Source organism: Canis lupus, chromosome 27 (genome assembly GCF_003254725.2).
Source record: "Canis lupus dingo isolate Sandy chromosome 27, ASM325472v2, whole genome shotgun sequence".
NCBI lineage: Eukaryota > Metazoa > Chordata > Mammalia > Carnivora > Canidae > Canis > Canis lupus.
Window position 1 is genome coordinate 20,428,249 of NC_064269.1, and position 14,013 is coordinate 20,442,261.

The 14,013-nt window shown below is 37.5% G+C and overlaps 1 protein-coding gene across 5 annotated transcripts in view; it reads right to left on the bottom strand.

Annotated features, from left to right (window-relative positions):
* Nucleotides 1–14,013, bottom strand: part of ARNTL2 (aryl hydrocarbon receptor nuclear translocator like 2) — a 123,496-nt gene that overhangs the window by 46,679 nt on the left and 62,804 nt on the right. For 4 of the 5 annotated variants that reach the window (XR_004809870.2, XR_007406424.1, XM_035707402.2 and 1 more), the window contains exons 4-8: nt 11,865–12,022; nt 5,432–5,511; nt 4,003–4,095; nt 2,167–2,284; nt 1,172–1,315 (exon numbers count right to left, since the gene is read on the bottom strand). Coding sequence is in view for 3 of the 5 variants with exons in the window: in XM_035707402.2 (XP_035563295.1) it covers nt 1,172–1,315; nt 2,167–2,284; nt 4,003–4,095; nt 5,432–5,511; nt 11,865–12,022 (593 nt within the window). In the remaining 2 variants the exon portion in view is untranslated. The remainder of the gene's footprint in view (nt 1–1,171; nt 1,316–2,166; nt 2,285–4,002; nt 4,096–5,431; nt 5,512–11,864; nt 12,023–14,013) is intronic. The other variant, XM_049102584.1, reaches the window with a different exon arrangement.

A 14,013-nucleotide genomic window follows, 5' to 3' on the forward strand; every position in this document is an offset into this window, starting at 1 on the left:
ATGAATGGATAAAGAAGATGTGGTTTATGTATACAATGGAATATTCCTCAGCTATTAGAAATGACAAATACCCACCATTTGCTTCAATGTGGATGGAACTGGAGGGTATTATGCTGAGTGAAGTAAGTCAGTTGGAGAAGGACAAACATTATATGTTCTCATTCATTTGGGGAATATAAATAATAGTGAAAGGGAATATAAGGGAAGGGGGAAGAAATGTGTGGGAAATATCAGAAAGGGAGACAGAACGTAAAGACTGCTAACGCTAGGAAACGAACTAGGGGTGGTGGAAGGGGAGGAGGGCGGGGGGTGGGAGTGAATGGGTGACGGGCACTGGGGGTTATTCTGTATGTTAGTAAATTGAACACCAATAAAAAATAAAAAAAAAATAAAGGATGTAAGAGTAGGGCACCTGGATGGATCAGTTGATTGAGCATCTGCCTTTAACTCAGGTCGTGATCCCAGGGTCCTGAGATTGAGCCCTGTATCAGGCTCCCTGCTTTTCCTTCTACCTGCCACTCCCCTTGCTTGTGCACTTTCTGTCAAATAAATAGAATCTTTTTTAAAAAAGGATGTGAAAGCAAATCTCACATTAAGATTTGCATAGGAAATCCTATATTTAATAGGTTAATGTGTTCTTAGGCAAAAAAGTGTGAGACATTTTGAAGTCCCCAGAACTTCTCAGTCAAGTAAAATAGATGAGGATTAAATCAATTCAAAATGTAAATCAGACAAATCTAATAAAAGAATCACAAGAAAACAGAACTAGAAATATTTACCAAAGAACCAAAAGAACTGAAACTACACTTGGAACATCTTAGTAAACTTTCACCAAAATTGATCAAATAGACCTAACTTTCATATTTTAAAAGTAATAATGGGATGTCACAACAAAAAATTATTTCAATCTCGTCACACTCTTTTTCCCATTTCAACAGCACCATTAAAATCTTGGGCAATAAAATAAGTATGTAATTACCTGATAAATTTGAAAGCTATTATAAGTCAATCTAAATAAGTCTGGTTAAAAAAACAATCTTATTTCCATAAGTGCTTTTGGCCTCAATTATTTGCCTTAACCATACACTTCATTATTTCTGCATAGAAAGGTCTTAGGACATTAATTTCATTTCTATGCCTTAAATCACTTGACATTTTAAAGTGATGATACCTTTCTTCTTTGAGGTGGATAAACATTCATGTTCTTCTTTGACAGAGATTTTACAACTTTTCATCCGACAAAAAAAGGATCGCCTTGAGCCAGAATACACGTGAGTCCTTCCACTGTGAAAGTTACCATGAACTTGCAAACCAGCTTTTATAGCAGGAGGAGGCAAGAGAACAGGTAGAAAAAAATATTTTCATATAGATAAGAAATGTCAGGAGAGACACATTTTAAAATGATTACCTTTTTAAAAAAATAAATTGAAAAAGAAAAATGGTTATTTAAAACAATGACATTGTTGTGCAGTAAACCACAAAATGAAATATATCAAAGAGAGTATTTGCCAATCATATTTGTATAATTTGTAAATACTTGCAATTTATTTTCATTTTTTTCCCCTATGGGTGGAAACAGAGGTAATCTACGTGAAATGAAATTAAAAATTTTTTAGATGAAAAAAACTCACAGTGGTAATCAGTGGTGTAAAGCATAGTTACTTTATATTATAAATAATTGTTTGGCACCAAGCATTTCCAAAGACATATTTTCAGAGAAGATAAAGAATATTTACACTGCCAAAGCCCAATTATACAAGGTCTTTCATATTGAGTAGACCTAACTCATATAAGAAAGAGAATTCTCTCTCAGCATACAGCTAAATAATGGAAACCCCAGCAATCTTTCAGTCCCAAAATGATACTTTCTTATGAAGGTTTTATTAGCATATAAAAAATGGCAAATATGAAGCAATTGCATTCTCCCCAAACCATCTTCATATATTTGTTTTTTTATGTGTGTCCGAACAGGAATTCTCTACATGGTTATAGTTTTTCGAACTCTGAGGTTAACGATTATAAAGTTTATTAAATCTCCTCTTGATAAAACCATATTCAGGTAATTTTTCAAAATATTGTATAGCTGTGCTTTTATGTAATATATAATTATATAATTATAATATTATATTACATATATTATATAGGCATGCTGAAATGAGCACTTACTTTTGGCATCGATCAGCTTCTCTCTTGGTGAAATATCAGAAGAAGAAAGTTGCTCCTTTACTTTGGCAACATCCTTTGGATGTAAGAAGTCAAATAAACTTCGTCCAGTCAAGCTAGCCTATTTATAAGGTAGATGTTCATTTAAATTCAGTACCATAATTTTTCTACATTTCTTCATATAAACATATGGTAAATACTGTTAAAAGTGTTTTCTTAAGCTCAAAGATACATCTACCACACTGTGTGACATTAACTTAGTGTTAAAAGCTCAGTGATACTTGTAGATAGAAATGCATGCACACAAAACATATCTGGAGACACACAATGAACCCTTGTTAACATCCCCCAATTCACTTGTTACTTCTAAATCACACTATGATTAAATTTTCTTATTCTTGATAAAAGTAAAGAGATTGTATTTATAATATGGAAGTCAGAGTATCTGTGATTTTTATGGTGTGACTCAAAAAAAGCAAAATCCACCCGGGAATACTTCCCACTTCCCATTCCACTTATGCCAATATGTACAGCATTCCCATGTCTATGCCTTTACTTGCATGGTTTCATCACCTACAATTCATTACCCTTTCTCTACAAACTTATAATTCCCTAGCCACTCCAGTAAATTGCCTTTTACTCCTCTACTCAAAATGCCTTCCTCTCCTTCTCTGCTCATCTTAAAGTCTAAGCAGACACTCCCTGACCTACAGTGATCATCTCTGTTGTGAAATCCTGTATTACCTAAGTAGACATTCTTATAGAGGACAGAACAAATGGACAAATAGCCTGGATTGCTTGGTGGTTAGATATTTCATATTTTTAAAAATAAGTTTCTACCCATAACTATGCTTCAAAGCAAATCAGGCTTCTGAATCTGAAAAGCTAAGGACCAGACCCTATATGTAGGGATTCCAAAGTCCTCCTGAGTAGTCAATATGTCTCTCGAATGATCTGAAATGCTAGGTCAGTGCCCAGTGGGACTGGATTCACTAATTTGGAACTTAAGTGCTATCCGGAATCGGAAGTTATCTCTGTGTGATATTCTCTCTCCTGTTCAGAAATAGAACAATAAAGTCTTACTCTGCCTTTGTGTCTCCTCTGTAGCTACAATCAGTTGCATGATTCATTTGGTTCTTACTCCTTTTGTATGGAGGCTCGTAATACCTCTTCTGTTATTTAACTCATTATCTGTGAATCTTATGTCTCCCACATTTTCATGTTTGGGGAGAATATAGGTGAAATTAATGGGAACTATTAGTATTAGTTGGATTAGTATTAGTTACTACTAATAAAATAAAAAGCTAAAATAATACAATAATAATAAAATAAAAGCTATGGCTTTTGAGTAACTAGTGCAAATCAAATAGTGTTCAGGAAGAGATTATAAAGCTAGTTAAATAAAGGATTAATTTTAGAGTTTGTTGCCAGAGCTTAGATCAAAAGTTATGCAATGCATATAGCCCAATAATAAATAATAATGCTAAAAAAATAATAACGCTGTCTTTGGAGGAAACAGACAACTAACATTTTTCAGACAATCTCAAATATGACAGCTGTTTTGTCTTTACATCTTAAGACAGGTGTAATCACCATTTCCCCTTTTTACATAAGAGAAAGCTACAGCTCAGGAAAATTAAATAACTTGCTGGAGATCAGATAGTGAACACCCTCATCAGTAATCAAAACCCATCCTCTTTCCATACATCTTTCCATCTCTTTGGGTAGGTGGGGGAGTTCTAACCTAGCAGGGGGAAGATAGGGTTCAGGAAGAGAACTCAGAAATACATATTCAAAAAGATTAAACGTCGTGTGGAAAATATCCTCAGTTTTGGATACCTGATCATAATTAAGTATTTTGGAGACTGATTTAGAAACGAAGAGAATTTTTCCTCTTTCACATCCAACCACAAATAGGAAGCCTTCTGCAGTCTAGGATTTAAAAATATAAAAGTGAATACATTTAAATGTCTTTCTTACACATATTCAGATACTGTGAAAATTACTGTGGCAAGAGTGGTCATAGAGCTAGTAAAATTAGGAAATTTTCCTATATGAAGAACGTCAAATCTCAGTCTAAACTAGTATTTGACATGGGAAGTTTAGCCATGGAATATTTGGTTGAGATATTTTGCAATACAAAAATGACCTATGCCAAATTTTATACAATATATAGAAACTAGAAAGATATCAAGCACATCAATAACAATTACCCGAGGATGTGCTGAGATGAAGGGACCATGCAGACTAGGGACAAAGAAAAGAGAAGACATCCTATAATATACTTTTTGAATAATGAATCACTCATTTAAAACTAAACTTAAAAGATTCTAACATTTAGTTACTCCCACTGAAATCTTTCCAGTATATCCCTTCTGAAGCAGCCTATATGGAAATGGATACATATGGACATGGGATGAGTCTAGCACTCCACTGGACATTTCCTTGATTAACTTCTAACTGGAAACAAACATGAAGTGAATTAGGAAGACATATTCTTAAGGGCAGAACTGGTATTACATTATGACTGAAAAAAAAAAACTTAAAGATTGGTGAGAAAGCTTCCAAAGTGTACTGTACATTTTGCTAACTTTAAAAATCTTGATCTTCAAAAAATTCCTCTACATTCCTATCAGGAATATTATATCTAAATTCAGCTGTTGAAATCAAAGAAGAGGTTTTTAAAAAATTAAAAGAAAAATGGAAAAGTACATATGTATATGAAGAATCTTTCTGTTTAATTATGCTACAGTTTAAAGCCCACGAGTCATAACAAGATCAAGACTTTTATCACCTCCTGGGGGCAGGATAAGCCAATGACATCAAATAAACCTTTAGACGAGTGAATCTGAAAACCCATGCATATGAAATGAAAACAGAAATGTCAAAGCATCAATTAATAGCTCAGTAAGCAGTAACTGGCTAATGTGCAGAGAACAGGATCCTAAAGGAATAAGATACAAAGTCGATGGCCTTGAAGGAGATGGTGATGGAGGGGAACAGATCCCATGCGTAGGAGGTGATGCAGTACGCAGTGTTGGTTTAGGATTAAAGACAAGCTTTGCTCCATACTTTGGAAAGTGCCTATCCTCTGTCTCCACTCTAATCAGCTAAGACATGGTTACCTGTGCAACTTATTTTTGTATTAAGGGTAATATCGTGTAGTATGTGTGTTTACAGCAGGAAGCAAACTGAAGAAAATTCGCCTCCCATTCAGGTAAAATTGAAAGGACAAATATAGCTTAGACAAAAAGAACTCTTTACTTACCTTAAGGATTAAGTGTCTCAGTTCATTATCCTGAATAAATGAAGGTCTATAATTATCTCCTGCATAAGAACTTGTCATACCTAAAAATAAGTCCAGAAGTTATGGAAAATATAGTAGAGTTGGAGACATAGTAAGCGCCCAAGGAAAACGAGCACTGCTGCTGCTGCATTGGAGATGGTATTTTAGCACAATTCTACGACTTTATTGTAATCATTCTTTCATTGTTCCTAGATTAACATGTCCTGCTTTTATACTGTCTGTTCTTGGAACCACTTATTCCCTTATACTTAAATGTGTAGACAGTAGGAGCTATATTTAAAAAGAGAAATATATTTTCTATAACACTAGAATAATATTCAACAATATTCAAGAATCTAGTTAACTCTACAATTCGTTAGCTTCTTGAAACTGATCAAGGGCACCTGCATGGCTCAGTTGGTTAAGCACCTGACTCTTGATCTCAGGTCAGGTCCTGATCTCAGGGTTGTGAATTCAAGCCCCATGTTGGGCTCCATGCTGGGAATGAAGCCTACTTTATTTATTTATTTTATTTTTTATTTTTAAAGATTCTATTTATTTAGTCATGAGAGACCTAGAGACCTAGAAGCAGGCTCTGCATAGGGTAGGGATGCAGGACTCAATCCCAGGACCTCAGGATCATGACCTGAGCTCAACCACTGAGCCACCCAGGCATCCCTGGGAGCCTACTTCAAAAAAAAAAAAATCATGTGAATTATGCTAAATAGGAAGACTGTAGAACTTTAAACCACTTCTACAGATTCATAAGATTTTCCATATGGAGACTTCTGATAATATATAAAAATGTATAAAATATAAATGAAATCATTTTAAGCCCTTAGCACAGAGCTTATTGTATTCTAATAAAAGTCTCTAACTGAACAGTTGGCAACATGAGGAACCAGCAGGTCACAATCTAGTTAAAAGTTTGGGTGAGAGAAGTAAGACAGGCACCAAATCACATTTGCCTTGAAGGCATACACTGACCTCGACAGGAGAAAGCCCTTCGTGGCCACAAGGGGGCGCAAGGGACAGTCCACGAAGCCCAGGTGCCCTCCCCGCGGATGCCCTACCCTCAGATACCCTCCAGGCAAAGCTGATTCACAGGTAAATAATTTTCCCTGAATTATACTTCTCAAGTTCCCTAACCTCAAGCCTGTCTTCCGGAGGCCCGCAAAAAAGTTGCTTTTGCAAGAGAAACATAGATTAATACTCTAGGAGGTTTTTGTTGTTCTCTTCTCTACCCTGGGACATTTTAATCACAAATTAGCCCTTGGATGGATTTGCAGCCCAAACTCACAAAATACCTACGTAGTGGTGGGAAAACCCCCAGAAAAGCAGAAACCCTCATGGTCTTACTTGATAAAGTCTTCTCAGACTGATAGCACCCTATGAGCCTGGCATAAACAAATGAAATTCTCTTTCAGAATCTACCTTCTAGGTAGGCCTCCAAGAATTCCCCTCAAGTGATTTCTTGGTATTCTAATTACTACACTGCAACCTTGTGGAGGGAGTTGAGAAAGAGCCCAAAGATACAGACTCAGTTCCAGGCCAGGGTAGAGCAATAAGTCAAGTTGAGCAAGACAGTGATATCTGCTTGTCTGGCCTGAAGCAAGGCTGATAGAAGCATGCTGGGGAACTCCTGTCAGGGTGAACCAGCCAGAATGGGTGAGCCCCAACAGTGAGCAAGGACATGCTAAGGAGAAAATGATGAGGGGGGTGGGTAGGGGCAGAGCTGAGCCAAGGTGAGGTGTGTTAATAAAACACTCACTGTGATAGTCTGTACCTGTGCCAATGAGGGATAACAAATTGGATTATCAGATTTCTGATGGCAAAAACAAACAAGGAAATGTGATCACTTACCTTTATCACAGTTTTCATTAGGTTAAAATGATGAAAATCACAGTAACACTTCCCCCTCCTACCCCCATCTGCACTGTGAGTAAATACCGTGCTTGTCCTTTATAGGTGTTTTTCTTTACTCTTAACAACAATCCTATGAGGTAAATGTGTTATCCCTATTTTATAGATGTGGAAGTTGAGGATTAGAATGTTAAGTAATTACTTGAGTAAGTCACAGAGCTAGTAAGTCAGGGAGCCAGGCTTTGAACCCAGGAGGTCTCCTCTGGGACCTACATGCATGCACCACTGTACCCCAATGCTGAGCCCCAGTATTATAACTGCATACACGGAATACCCACAGTTTCTCTGGAGGACATGGTCTGCAGACAAGTGTCATCAGCAAACTGTGGCAGGTGAGTACAGAAATTAAGAACAAGGACAGCCCGTGTGGCTCAGCGGTTTAGCGCTGCCTTTGATCCAGGGTGTGACCCCGGAGTCCCGGGATTGAGTCCCACGTCGGGTTTCCTGCATGGAGCCTGCTTCTCCCTCTGCCAATGCCTCTGCCCCTTCTCTCTCTCTCTGTTTCTCATGATTAAATAAATAAAATCTTAAAAGTAAAAAACATGCATGTTTTACCTTTTATGTAAATGTGACACTGTGGTGGCACCCCAACCCATGATCATTTTTCCAGTAACTATTTTATAATGCAAAAATTCACTTCACCATCCTTCTATCATTACGTAAGAACCAAAATAACATGATCCATGTGCAGCCCTCTGGTTGATCTGGTGTCCAGGGTTTTGTGGAGCAAGTTGGGTGGTATACTCCGGTAAGTGCACTGGAAAGCAGACAGACCCAGTTGCCTTAAGTCCTCTCACTGGTGGGCAGCACCGACCAAAGGGTATGTTCAGGACCTGTGATGAGTCCTTGACCCCCTCAGAAGGGCCAATGGCAAAGACCTGAGCTCTGGTCCAAGGAATCTGCTCTGGATTTAGATAGTAAGTCGTCCTACTGAACTTCTCTTGTTGTTCCTCTCTCTCTTGCTTCCACTGTAGCACTTATTACCCTGGATTTTAATGATCTCTTCCTGGGTCTGTGAACCCCAGGAGCACAGAGATCTCGTTCCTTCCTTTTCAAGTTCCCAGCACAGACAGGAACCTACTTGATGCTCAGTGCCTGTTTGCTGAATTAGTTGATGGATTCATGACTTTTCCCTTAGGTCCTCCTCCCTCGGCACTGTGAATGTGAAAACTGTTGGGTAACTTTAGAGTTGCAATCAAATTACCTCAGTTGGGCCTGCAAATGTTCATGGCTAAAAGGTTCAAGAGAATTATTGCAAACAGCTTATGCAAGATCCAGTTGTGGGTAAAAGAGAATTTTGTTTCACAACGGATCATTAGGAAAACGAGACCTCGAGTCACACTCCCAAAAGGAAGCCTGCTGAGTAGATCCCACACTTATGCTGTTCTGCATGGCACTGAAGGGATCAAGACTGTACTTTCTTTTCCCCACTGCCTACTCTCCAGATCTGCACACAGTCAGCTAGCTGGTTGGAGTACAGGAGTCACTGTCTACCACCTGTAGAAATCCAAGGAAGGTGATTTAAAGATTCTATTTTTTGTTAAATGGACTTCTTAAGCAGAAAAGGCCATAACTAGAAGAAAATTATGAAAGAAAAATATTTCAGTGGTAAAAACAAACATACAGTAAAGGTAGCAGATCAACCACTTACAAAGCTAGTATGACAGTTAAAAGACAAAAGTAGTAAAATAATATCTGCAAGAATTAGTCAAGGGATACACAGAAAGATGTAAAATGTGACATCATATATATAAAATGTGGAGAAGAGTACAAATGTAGTGTTTTTAAAATGTGTTCAAAGTTAAAAACCATCAACTTAATATAGGCTACTATACACTTAGGATATTATATATGAAACTCATGGTAATTACAACCAAGAACCTACAATACATACACAAAGAGAGAAAGAAATCCAAGCATAACCCTAAGGAAAGTCCTCAAATCACAAGGGAAGGGACTGAAAGATGAAAGGAATGGAAAAGAACTACAAAAACAACCAGAAAACAATTTTTAAATGCCCATATATCTATCACAAATAACTTTAAATGCAAATAAATGTAATGTTCCAATAAAAAAGTATAAGGTGACTCAATGTATAACAAAACAAGACCCAACTACATGCTGCCTACCAGCGATTCACTTCTGAGCTAAGGACACAGGCTGAAGGAATGAAAAAAGATACTCCAAGTGAAAGCAAAGCAAAAGATGGAGTAGCAACACTTATATCAACAAAATAGACTTTAAAACACTGTCACGAGAGAGAGAGGCCATTAATTCAACAAGAGGATATCAAAATTATAAATAGGCATCTAACATAGGAACAGCTAAATGTGTAAGGCAAGCATTAACAGACAAAGGGAGAAATTAACAGTAATGCAATAATAGTAGGGGACTTTAACACCCTACTTGTATCAATGGATTGATAACTCAGAAGAAAATAAGGAAATAGTGGCTTTGACAGATTGTAACAGATGGGCTTAACAGAGATATATACATACACAAAACATCCCACACAAAACCAACAGAATATAAGTTCTTTTCAAGTACACATGAAACACACCCCAGGATAGATCACATGTTAGGCCATAAAACAAGTATCAATAAGTTGAAGAAGACTGAAATTTAAAAAAGATTGAAATCAAACATCTATGACACTATGAAATGAAATCAATTACAAAAGAACCCCCCCCCAAAACTAGAAAAACACAAATAAATGTGTGGAGGCCAAATTAAAAAATGCTACTAAACAATCAGTGGGTGAACAAAGAAGTCATAGAGGAAAGGAAAAAATACATGAAGACAAGTGAAAATGGAAACAAAGGTTCAAAATCTCTTGGATGCAGCAAAAGCAATTCTAAGAGGGAAGTTTATAGTGATACAGACCCACCTTAAGAAAGAAGAAAAACCTCAAACAATCTAACTTTAGACTTAAAGGAACTAGAAAAAGACCAAACAAAACCCAAAGTCAGTAAAAGGAAAAAAATAATAAAGATCAGAGTGGAAATAAATGAAATAGAAACTTAAAAAAATAAACAAAATTGTTTAAACTTTAGCTAGATTCCTCAAGAAAAAGAATCAAATCAGAAATGCAAGAGAAGTTACAACCAACACTACAAAAATACAAGAGATTTAAAAAGACTATAAAAAATATGCAAAAAAATTAGACAACTAGAAGAAATGGATAAATTTCTAGAAACTACAATCTCCCAAAACTGAATCAGGAAGAAAGAATCTTAATAAACTGATTACCTGTAATTAAATTGAATCAGTAATAAAAAAAACAAACAAAAGTCCAGGGTCAGATGGCTTCACAGCTGAATTCTACCAAGCATTTAAAGAGTTAATACCTACCCTTATCAAATCATTCCAAAATATAGAAGAGAAAGGAAAACTTCCAAATTCATTCTTTGAGGCCAATTACCCTGATACCAAAAACAAAGATACCACAAAACAAGAAAATTACAGACCGATATACCAGCACACCAATATCCTCAACAAAATATTTCCAAACCAAATTTAACAATATATTAAAAGGATCATTTTCCATGATCAAGTGCGATTTGTTCCAGAGATGCAAGGATGGTTCAGTATCTGCAAATCAATCAACATAATACACATCATAAGATGAAAGATAACAATTATATGATCACTTTAACAGACGCATTTTAAATTTATCAAAAAATATTTGATAAATTCAACATTCAGAAAAACTCAACAAAACATAATAAATGCTATAAATGACAAACCCAGAGCTACCTTAATCCTTAGTGGAAAAAGCTGAGAGTTTTTCCTCTAAGGCCAGGAAAAAGACAAGGATGCCCATTCTCACCACTTTTTATTCAACATAGTACCGGAAGTCCTAGCCACAGCAATCAGGTAAGAAAAAGAAGTAAGAGGCATCCAAATTGGTAAGGAAGGAGAATTGTAACTCTATGTGGAAAAGATACTACATATAGAAAATCCTAAAGACTCCCTAAAATACTATTAGAAGTAATAAATGGATTCAGTAAACTTGCAGAATACAAAATCAACATACAGAAATCCATTGCATTTCTCTACACTATTAACAAACTAGCTGAAAGAAAATTAAGAGAACAATCATATTTACCATTGCATCAAAAAGAATAAAATCCCTAGGAATAAATTTTCTCAGTGGAAGAACTGTACTCTGAAAACTCTTAAGACACTGATGAAAGACATTGAAGATGACACAAATGGAGAGACCTACTGCATGCATTTAAGATAAAGCTTTTCCTGAAACCAAGATTTTCGATACCCAGATTAGTATTCTCTCCACATACAGAATATGAGCAAGCCTCGAAATTGATGCCTATAAGACAAAAACAAACAAAACCCCCCAGATGCCTGTAAAGCTGAAAGACACATCCGTACAGAATTTCAATAGCCACCAACAGCAAAACCAATGAATCCGGGACCTCGATTACAGGGAGGACTTTGCAGATCCAAGTGCAGAAGCCTTTTCCAAACTCACCTTTTAAAGATTTCAAGTGTTGGACGGCCATTCTTAGAACTGTAAGCTTGTCCAGCTTCCGTGGCACGGGGTTGCACTGTGGGATCATTGCAGACAGCTCTTCAATCAGGTTGTTCATTTTATCTCTCCTCCGCTTTTCTGTCTGGCTATGAGCTTCTCTAAGAAGGAAAAGAACCTTCTTTATTTTTTGACCTTGAGTAGACGCCCAGTTACCCTGGAGGCACTGGCTGGAGCTTGAGGAGGCTCCTCTCTCCTCCGTGCTCCTTCCTCCCTATCTTATTTCCAGAAACCTTCACGAACTAAGATGGGTCTGGGAGCCCTGTGGGTCATTTGAGAACTTCCCTCAGTCTCAAGAGGAAGAGCTGGGTAGCCTCCTATTACAGATCAGTCCTCTCTGGTGTGGGCTTCCATCCTCAGCATCTGCACCTCATTCTTTCTCCTCCATGGCTCCCTCCCATGGGGCTACAGGTGTGTGCGAACCTCTTCCCCCACCTTTCCTCACTTCTGGGGGTTTTTATGTTGCTACTGTCTTCCCTTCTTGGCCAGCTTCTGGAGAGCATCATCTCCACCCCGCCTTTCCCTTCTCAAGCAGGCACATTTCCATCTGTTCAAATCAACCTTGCACAAGCCCCCAACCGCTGACACTATGCCTGGCGGGGGTCATCCTTATTTGAGGCAACTCCTTGCTGATCCCTGCCTTGAAGTTGACAGTACTTCATTCCTCATCTTTCCGCTGGCTCCCGTGACCTCTCCTGCTCCTCCATCCTCTCTGCTCCGCTCAGTCCCTTAGTCTCTTTATTGGCTCTTCCTCTTTTCTTTAAATAGCGGTGTCTCCAAGTTCCCCACTTGGCTCTACTTTCTCCTCACCCCACAGCTTCACCCTGGGATATCTCCTCCTCTCCAAGCCTTTAGAGCTGTTCATAAGCTACTTACTACTACATCTCTATCTCATTCACACTTCACCCCATTGCTGAGCTTCGGAACTTGAATTACACATCTGAATGATTCACAAGTGCCTTAAGCCTCAAGGAACCCCATAATGAATAGTTCTTTGAATTTACCCCATTTTATTTCTCCTTCCTCCATTACCCCTGACTTATTCCTGTAGAGTTTAATCTTGGTTGCTGACATCACTAGGCTCATTCTAGACCCTTCCTCCTCCTTTACTCTGAAGAGCCAAATAATCACAAACTCCTATAGGTTCTAGTTCTTAAAACAGTTCTTATATATGTCTTCTCTTCTCCATCCACTCGGTCACTGCCTTAATTCATTAGGTGCTGGCTCATGACACTACCCGTGAAAGCCTTTTAACCTGCTATATTTCTAGGGTCTTCCTCTTCCAGTCTATACAAACCCTGACGTCCAGAATTATCATTCTAAAATAAATGAAGTCATCTAATTCCATTGTATAAAACTGCTAAAATGTATTTTCACTGCTTAAGAGGGAGAGCCAAGCTCCCTAATGACATCTCAAGGTTCTCTATGACCTGGCTTGATCCCTCATTTCCAGTTTCATCTCTCCATGCTTTCCCAACATCTCCAAATGTTACTATTCAGCGGCAATGCCAAATGACTTGCTAATCCTTGCACATGCCAAGTCTCTCACATCTCCCCTGACTTGCTCTTTACTAAGCTTAGAATGTCCTTCCCTTCTATATTCCTTAAAAAATCTATTCCTTCTTCAAAACCAAGCTTGGTTATTCTCCCAGTAAACTTTCTGTGACTACTGCATGATTAATCACCTTCCTCTCTCAGCTACCTCAATATCTTTTATACTGCTACCATATGTCACCAAACCTAAGCCACCATCTGTCAGAAATTCAGTATTATTTAATACATTACAAAGAAAGAAAAATGTTGCCAATTAACCAGAAGACGCCACTGATATTCTTCATAGATGGTAAAATGTAGGGGGAAAATGTGTATCTTACATTTTTATCTTACATTTGAATTAAGTTCTTTACTCTTCATATTACTTAACTATAAACATTTGTCTGTTTCTCCTACAACACTTAGATCATGGCACCTCCAGAATTTCCATGTAAGATGAATTTAAAAAGACAATCTGATGGGAAAGAAATAGGAGACTTGCTTTGACCTGTCTTTATAGCAACTTTAAATTAGATAAAAGGAAATGTAATCTTTCCAC